The sequence below is a fragment of the Nicotiana tabacum genome, chromosome 21, assembly GCF_000715075.1.
Source record: "Nicotiana tabacum cultivar K326 chromosome 21, ASM71507v2, whole genome shotgun sequence".
NCBI lineage: Eukaryota > Viridiplantae > Streptophyta > Magnoliopsida > Solanales > Solanaceae > Nicotiana > Nicotiana tabacum.
Genome location: NC_134100.1, coordinates 18382834 through 18392357, shown reverse-complemented (window position 1 = coordinate 18392357; position 9524 = coordinate 18382834). Strand labels below are relative to the sequence as shown.

General features: G+C 32.5%; 1 protein-coding gene across 1 annotated transcript; it reads right to left on the bottom strand.

Moving 5' to 3' along the window:
* Positions 1-258: 258 nt before the first annotated feature.
* On the bottom strand, positions 259-1314 carry LOC142175152 (protein FAR1-RELATED SEQUENCE 5-like). Its single transcript, XM_075241729.1, has 3 exons — positions 1133-1314; positions 732-1048; positions 259-629 (listed from the first exon to the last, which is right to left on the bottom strand). The coding sequence occupies exons 1-3, from the start codon at positions 1312-1314 to the stop codon at positions 259-261; spliced, it is 870 nt and encodes a 289-aa protein (XP_075097830.1).
* Positions 1315-9524: the final 8210 nt, after the last annotated feature.

Genomic DNA, 9524 nt, shown 5'->3' with positions numbered 1-9524 from the left:
AATCAGATTTCTACAGATATCTCTTATTAATAGCAGCAATTGCATGTGGACAGGGCAATTCATCAAGTTGGAATTCCAGGCAGTCACAAGTTCTCTTCTTTAAGTCCACAATGAATTCGATTCCTTCACTATTTATTCTGAACAACATTGAATCAAGGTTGAACACCTAACAAGGAATAAAAAATTAAGACAAACTATATTAGTGTATTGTTGCTTCAAAAAGAAAAAGTATGAATTTTTTTAAATGTAAGCAGTAAATCACTGCAACAGATATAAAAAGCTGAAATTAATAAATATACTCACAAACATTTTACAAGCCAAGTCCATCTTCTTAGTCATCTCTTCTTCTTCCCATATTGATACACTATGAAAAGTTTCATTTGCCTTTTTTCTCCGTTCGTAAAACCACTCTCCTAACTTTTCTTGTATGAAATCTAACATTCCTAAAATAGGCATTTCTCTTCCTTTTAGTAAAACGAAATTCATTGATTCTACCATGTTTGTTGTTAGCATATCATAACGTCGCCGTGGGAACCACGATCGAGCCCATCTCTCTGGAGGCTCTTCCATTATGTAATTGTATGTTTTCTTGTCAATACTTTTGAGTTGGTACATTAACTGATTAAGATCTTCACGTTTGTATGACCTTGCAACACTTTGAAAAAGATTTATTACCGTGGCTTTTGCATGTCTTTGCTTTAAATTTTTCTCAAAGTGATAGAGGCAGATACCATAGTGAGCTTCAGGAAAAACTTTTCTAATCCCATTTGCAATCGATTGGTTTCTATCTGACAAGAAAACCAATTTACGATGGACTTGAATTGCTTTTCTCATTTCCTCGAAGAACCAAATGTATGCCTCATTGTTTTCTGATTCTGCTACACCAAAATATAGAGGAAAGATTTGATTGTTTGCATCCTTTGATACAACAACAAATAGAACACCACGATATTTGAACTTTAAAAACATTGCATCTACAACAATAACGGGTCCACAGTAGGACCAACCAGCTACTGATGCCGCAGGAGCAAAGAACATGTAAGCAAATCTGTACAGTGAAACACAAAAAAATAAATCATAAGGTGTGAAGTTTTTCAAATAGGAACATTTGAAACTTTAGGCTGATGGTTACCTATTCTGCGCATCTCTTTTTATGCTTGTGTACGTTCCTGGGTTTTTGCACACCATCATGTGTAGGTATGAAGGAAGAATCTGGTAGTTCTCTTCAGGTGACCCACTTATGCAAGCAACAACTTTTTGAATAGCACGACATGCCTTGTGATAACTAATGTCAATTCCAAATTTCTTTTTCATTTCATTTTCTACAAAGGCTGGTGTAACCTCTATCTTTTTGTCTCGAACATGTTCTATAATTTGTTCACTTATAAAATTTGATGTAGCATGCTTCTGATCTGATTTTCTTGTATCAACCGAGAATTCATGGATGTTATGATATTTTATCACCCTGAATAGTGTGGAATTTTTTATTCTGGTAGCACGTACATTCCAACCACATTTGTCCACGATGCATTTCAGCTCGTATCTCTTTGAACATGATCTAACATCAGTGAATTCAACTTTCTAGTTTATCTCCAAGCTGCAGAAAAATTTAGTCATGTTTTGTTTGTTCTCAAAAATTGATCCAACTCTTACTTTCTCAGGCAGCGCATCGTGCCTAAGTATTTTACATGGTGGAGATTCTTTCAGCTGTTTCCTCACCCTTTTTCTTGATTTTTGAGAAGCACAAGAACTTTCAGCAATTTCTTCAATTCTATCTGATGTTATCGGTATATTCTCCATGTTTACTTCATCTTCATTGTTGCTTATCATTGCAGAAGGTAACAAAAAAGTTTGTTGGATTGTGTGTTGGTTGTCAATTTGCATTATTAGCTGTCCTTCTTCTTCTTGGTCATCGACAAACTGGTTTGAATTTATTGGAGGAGGGGGTAATTGTTGTAGCATTATATATTCTGAAGCAGCTGTAGTGTTAGAAGGTCGTAGCTCGTTGTCTACTTCCATTATTAGCTGTCCTACTTCATGTTCAAAAGGTTCTGAATCTATCGCATATGCAAGGGATTGTTTGAATGCTGCAGATTCTGAAGGTTGTATTTTTTCGATGATGAAATGACAATTCTTGTAGGGTGAATCAGTTGTAAGCAAATGTATACATGTACTGAGTTCTTCATATGAAGTTACAACCATTCCTTTGCTTGTATTTAGTTTGATACCAAACCATACTTTTAGTGCATATCTGGTTGAATCAATATTTGCAACTTCACTAATTTTCTTCAGGAAAGTATTGAATGATATGTGCTTATTAAGTAGAACAAGTTTTGTATCATGATCCAAGTATTTGAAATCAGGAGTCCAACTCCCATTGAAAGTTATAACAATGCAAATCGAACTCATCCTGCAGATTCATTTTTAGTGGAAAGTATTAGGAAAATGAACAGAAGAACTTTTAGGTTGTTTGTGCTGAAGTTTTTACAAATGAACTAAATCACTTAGGTATCTTCTGCTGAAATTTTTTGGAAAAAGATGTATGACATAATTAATGAATGCTGCATAGAAAACTTTAGCTTATTAAGTGCAGAAGTTTTTAGAAATAAGCTTAATAACTTCAGCATATTAGCTGAAGTTTTTTTGAAAAAGCTAGATGACAGGGATTCATGAATGCAGGGACAACAACTTCAGCTCTTAAGTGCTGAAGATTTTAGAAACATACTAAATAGCTTCAGCAGAAGGAAAATAGACAGTGCAGGAGGAAAACTTCAGCTCCTCTTGCTGAAGTTTTTAAATATTAACTAAAAAACTTCAGCACTTATGCCGAAGTTTTTTGTGCATTATGAAATTTTAATTGACGTTTCATTCTTTTGGTATGAAGCTTTTCCAAAAATGATAATAAAATACATAGTGCAGGAGAAAAACTTCAGCTCCATTAGACGAAGTTTTTACAGATTAACTAAAAAACTTCAGCACCCGTGCCAAAGTTTTTTGTGCAATATGAAATTTTAATTGATGTTTTATTTTTTTTACGCAGTGTAATAGGAAAACTTCAGCTTTTAAATAATAACAAAAAAACTTCAGCACCTATGCCGAAGTTTTTTGTGCATACGTGTTTTAAATATTAAAACACTCATATAATATTTTAATATAATTTTTTAGCATATTTGTCGGATTAGAATGTTAGAATTCATCGTCAAACAGATTTAGAATGCAAATTCAGCATATCAGTGAAGCTCGTCAAACAACTTCAATCATCAATCAGAAAACATATAATTCAAAAACTATTTTGAATTCTGGAGACGAATTTGAATACTTACAATGTATTTGAATTTGAATTTGGAATTTGAATCTGGTTGCGAGAGGCGATCTCAGGAGAGACGGACTGATGAAGGAGATACGGAGGAGATCTGGAAGTTGAATTTGGGTATGTTTGATGCAACTTTTATATGTTTTGGGAGGGATATAATGGTCATATTATTACGGATTTTTTGTTAGTTGGTTACGAAATCAATAGTTTTTAAAAATAGGGTATAAGTTAAATGGTGACATAAAAATAGGGTACGGCTGCAAATGTGCTTATCCATTTTTTTACCCATTAAGCTAATTACATTTCTACCCATTATAGCTTTTGTGGGTAATTGCCTCTGAGTCTTTTCTTTTTTCCTTCTGTTTTTCTTTTCTCCTTTTTTTTCTTCTTTTTCTCTTTATTTTTCCTTTTTCTCCTTTTCTGTTCATTTTTTTTTACCAAAATGATATTATATTTTTATTATTATTTTACCATAATTTAATTCCACACTTAATTTTGGCTCCTTTCTTTTTCGTGTTTTTATTTTTCTTTTACTTTCATTTTGTTAATTTTCTTTATTTCTTGTTTGTTTTCTAATTTTATTTAACTCTTTTTTCTTTATTTTCTTTTTTCCTCCATAATTTAATTACATTTAATTTTTTTCTCTTTTATTATTCTTATTTTTTATACAGTAAAAGTTACAACTTATATAGTAAACATTCGTTCACCTTTTTTAAAAAATACAACTACTATAGTATAACTTTTGTCTTTCTTTTCTCATTTTTTCTCTAGTTATTAGAACAAGTTATACGTAATAATTGTTTTCTCTTCTCTTTTTTTGCTTTCAGCTTTTTTTCTTTTTTCTTTTCTTTTCTAATTTCATGTATTATTATTTCAAATAATTTTTTATTTCATTTTTTTTCATAATCTAAATCTACACATCTTTTTGGCTCCTTTATTTTTATTCTTTTTTATTTTTTCTCTTTTCTTGTTTACTATAAAAAAGATAACTGATTTCTTTATTTTTGTTTTTTCTATATTAATTATCAAAAAATAACTTATTGTAGCATATAGTACACCAACAATAATATATTAAGGGATTTTTACCTATCTATACCATATATCAAAACTTATTACCCTCAATGTTTAAGGTTTGTGTTTATTACATTTAAGCATACCAAATTACCATTTCTATACCATAATTCAAATTAGGGATATAATTAAGGGTTCATTTTTATTAGGCATAATTATAGGACTGTATCTTCACGTTATTTGGTTTACCCGCCCCTCTCTCCTCCCACCCCCCCACACCCCCTACGATTTACCTTCAGTTCCCCACCCCCACGATTTACCTTCAGTTTTTCCTCCATTCTCGTACAATCTCTTCTCACCCACAATTACCATCACTTTCTTCTCCACTTAATTACCTTCAGTTGATAGTATCCCCCACGATTTGAATTCACTTCCATCTTTGTCTTCAACTCCTAAATCATGAAAAAAACCAACACTCCCCAAAAAAATCATCAAAAGCTATATTAGCTGATATTCCAACCTTTGATTTGGGTGTTTTAACACCAAAATCACCACCAAAAAACCCACAAACGACGCATGCAAGTGAACAAACTACTGGTATTTCATCTCCTAGACAAATTCGTGCGGAAATGAGAAGCAAGCATTTGCACGATGTTGATGTTGGTGGAGTTGATAAACTAGTCGACAATCAACCGAAACGCAAGGGGAAAGAGTTGAGTGTAGATGACGATTTTGTAGATGATTCTCCCAAAGTTCAATCTGTGAAAAAACAAAAGGTCTCTCCTTCTTCATCAAAACCAAAGAAGAAGAAACCCTCAAAAAAAGTACCAAAATTGGTTAAGGAAAAAATTTCAATAAAGGTAAACACTATTTATGTTTCCTCACTGTTTTGTAGTTTGATTTTGGTTGTAAAAATCTGTTGTTCAAGTGTTAATTTAGTGTTCAAGTGTTTTTTGGCCAAATGTGGTATTGTCCTAATTTTGTAGATTATTTTTCACAATTTTGTAGGTTTAATGGAACTGTGATTATTAGACAGTGTATACTGTAGTTAGTTTGTAGTTGATTTGTAGTCTGACCGTTAAATTGTAGAGATGCTATTTTTCATTGCAATCTGTATTGCTGCTACATTTAACTTCATTCTAAATACAATTTATCTACATGTTGTGAGTTAATTGAAGTAACTGTTACATTATGTAGATAATGTTTACAAGTGCATTGTTCTTCTTTGATTGTTCAAGTGTATTTTGGTAAAATGTGGTGTTGTCCTAATTTTGTAGATTCTTTGTCTCAATTTTGTAGTCTAATTGGAACTGTGACTCTTAGACAGTGTATAAATGTAGTTAGTTTGTAGTTGATGTGTAGTCTGATGGTTAAATTGTAGATATGTTATTTTTTATTGTAGCCTGTATAGCTCATATATTTAACTTCATTCTAACTACAGTTAATCTACATTTATGTGACATACTTGAAGTAACTGTTACATCCTGTAGATAATGTTTACACGTGCATTGTTCTTCTGTTATTGTTTTGTAGTTATAGGTGTGGTTAGTTTGTCGTTGATGTGTAGTCTGATGGTTAAATTGTAGATATGTTATTTTTTATTGTAGCCTGTATAGCTCATATATTTAAATTTATTCTAACTACAGTTAATCTACATTTATGTGACATACTTGAAGTAACTGTTACATTCTGTAGATAATGTTTACACGTGCATTGTTCTTCTGTTATTGTTTTGTAGTTATAGGTGTGGGTAGGCTATTCTTCTTCTAGTTATATTTTGTATTTGTCATGTAGTTATATGTAGATTACTGTTTCCTTTTTATGCAAACTACTAATGTTCATTAATTTTATATTTTCTACAGAATGGACCTTACTTTGCACAACAAAATATTGATTATGGTGTGCTTAGATTCCACAGTTTGTGTGATCCTAGCATACCTAGCCAGATACAAGCTTTACTCTCTCCGAATGCTTTAAGGGTTTTCAGAAAAACTTGTTTTGGTTACTTATTAGGTCTCCCCAAAATCTGTATGTAAAACCAAACACTTCATCTTCTGATGAAGTATGAATTGACAAAGTCTACTGACTCATATTTTTCAGTACTATTTAAGGGTGAAAAATTGAATTTTTCCTTGAGAGAATTTGGGTTGATAACTGGTCTTAATTGTGTGAATAAGTTTTCAGACTATGGTTACACTTCCACCTATGTTAGCCCTTTAATGAATACATATTTTCCGAACAAAGAAAGGGTTGAGAAATGGCATTTGAAAAAAGTAGTGACTAATAAAGCATGGGCAAACGATGTGGATGCGGTGAAGTTGTGCATTCTTTATATGTTGGAATTTTTTGTTTGTCCTTCTGATAAAGACCATGTGACTTTCATAGACAAGTTTATGTTCTTTCTAATAGAGTCTGGTAATTTTGAGTCATACCCATGGGGTATCAAATCCTTCAAGCAGGTTATTGAATCTGTCCGACATCGTCTTAATCCCCATGTACCTTCTTATCTGATACAGGGATGCTCATTAGCCTTGCAAGTGTGGCTATATGAGTGTTGCTCGTCCGTCAGCACCGAGCTTGCTACGAGATGTTCTGAATCTATACCTCGCATTTTAAGATGGTCAGCTACAAAGGGGCAGATTTGGTTAACTGCAATTGAAGAGAAGATGATCAAGCCTGAGTGGATCAAGGTATTTTTTTCCACTTTTGTATGATGCTACAATTACATTCATAATAACTACATTGAATCTACATTTTTTTTGTCACTTGAATTAACTGTTATTTTCATCATTCAGTTCACAAACATGATTGAATCTGGAGAAGAGCTTGGAGTGCTTAATCTGCCAGACAAGATTCAATATGAAGATGAACATGGTGCTCAACCATCACATGTTCCAACTGCTGCTTCTCCATCATTTGAACCCAAATATACAGATTGTCAAGAGGACATTGAATCTGTCAGTAGCAAGCTCATGAAGTTGGAAAAGGGGATTGTGCAGGTATTATGAATAACTACAATATATTGACATAATTTGCTACATTTTGACTTCATTACATAACAATTATAGTATGTTATACATTGTAGTTAATTTGTGGTATAAATCTATAACAATTATAGTTTGTTGAATTGTAGTGTAACTGTAGCAGTTAGAATAAGATTACCAACTAATTATATATTTAATTTTTAGGTTGATGTAAAGTTAGATTCCTATAGGAAGGATGTTTTTGAGGAACTCTCAAGCCTTCGAGAGTTCATAGATCAATCTTTGAAGGGTGTTATGAATGTGATAAACAAAAGGTTTGATTTGGATGAGTCAAAGATAAGAATTTACATATAATTTTGTACTAAGACTAATTAAGACATATGAATAAAGTAGTCTCAAATATTCCCCAAAATTGTAGTTTGCTAGTAGTTCAACAAAAAATAATTACCAACATCAAGGAGATAACAACCAGCAATTCCAGTTCAATGCTGGTGATCAACTGCATGGAAGCACAAGCAATACAGGTATCTACAAAATTCCTGCATACATATCTACAAATTTCAAGACAGCATTATTAAATTATACTAATCATTTTTTTACTATGTGTTGCAGCTACAATTTCTCCAGAACATTTTCAACCACATGTTGACTTATATCCTGACTTCCAAGAAGCAGCTGAGGCATATAAAGCAGGTACAGAACCATTCCTTCATTACAATAAGGTTTTTATGCAAAATTTTAATAATTTACACCTTAACTACATATTCCTACATATATATACAATTCTCATTCCCAATTATTCATTCAAGCTGATGTTTCACCAGAACATCTACAAGGAAATATTGAGGAAGAACCAGTAATTGATGAAGTGGCTGAGCCACAACAAGCAGGTAATATATTCTCTATATTCTCTATAACTCCATAATACTGTTCATATCTACATTGATCTACACTTATCTACAGAAGGTGAAGTTCCACAGTCGCCAATTCACGGTGTGACTGTGACTGAAGTTGTTCCTGAAGGCATTGATAAAAAAGTTGTTCCTGAAGGCATTGAAAACAAAGGTTTGACATTGGATGACTTTGAGCTGCCAGAAAACTTATCACAGTTGGTCATGTATGGCGAGCCCATACGAGATGAATCAACCCCTGTTCATCCCGGTAGAACAAGGCAACCGGGAAAACATGCACGATCACCTTTCACATCTTTGTATAGTTCTGGAGGCAGCACATCTGTTGGACCTAAATTTTTTTACCTCAAGCACCCCTTCACAAGTGTCATAGGTGAAAATGTAGATCCTGAATTGACAGAAAGGTTCACCAACTGGTTATACATTCGTAGTGATAAAGTATCTAGGAGGTATGAATGCTTCATTTTACACTGTCTGTTCACCATTTTTATACTTTAAAATTGTAATTCATTTTGTAAATTTTTTGTATTTGATCATCTTTTTTTTGTTATTACAGGAGGAAATATTACTTTTCCAAGAAGGATAACCAAATCAAGCCTTGGTTGGATTTTGGTTGTGAAAAGATTGATAAGAAGGACTGGTTTTATGACCTTGCTCACCCCGGACAAGTCATCAATAACACAGTAAGTATAAAGAACATAATCATTCACAATATCTGTTTTGACTTCAGCTATGTAGTGTAATTGTAGTTTATTTTTCAGCTATGATGTGTAATTGTAGTAATATTGTAGACAACATATATATGTTACTATATTTATGTATCAGCTGTGAAAGTTTGCTTTTTATGGACCTTATGTATCATATGTGATGATGATTGTATGTACAAACTGGAATTTTGGTACTTTTGACTGACTTGGAATCTCCGTGTACCACAACTGTAGTTACCTTGTAGTAATATTGTAGAGCTTGTGATTGTGCCTATTAATATTAACTGTAGGTTGAACTTGCTGATTTTTGGGAGCTTAAGTTAGGTGGTATGTTTCATTTGTTCCTCTGTATAGTGAATAAATGTAGACAGTGCATAAATATAGTTAATGTGTAGTTGTTTTGTAGTCTGATGGGTCAATTGTACATATAGTACTTGTTCACTATGGTTCATACAAACTACAATTAAATTACATTTTGTGAGGAACTTGGACTAACTGTTATATTTCTGTAGTTATAGTGTAGCTAATTTGCAGCAATCTGTTAGAGTTTTTAATAAATTCAAATTGTAGTTAATCTGTAGCTGTCTTGTAGACAAGT

Bases quoted from the DNA above. Each gene is read 5' to 3' on its own strand.
- LOC142175152 (XM_075241729.1), bottom strand. From the start codon at position 1,314: ATGAAAAAGAAATTTGGAATTGACATTAGTTATCACAAGGCATGTCGT. The intron at 1,049-1,132 runs GTAACCATCAGC...TTCACTGTACAG, and splicing joins AAAAGAGATGCGCAGAATAG to ATTTGCTTACATGTTCTTTG. The intron at 630-731 runs GTATCTGCCTCT...ACAAACGTGAAG, and splicing joins TTTTCCTGAAGCTCACTATG to ATCTTAATCAGTTAATGTAC.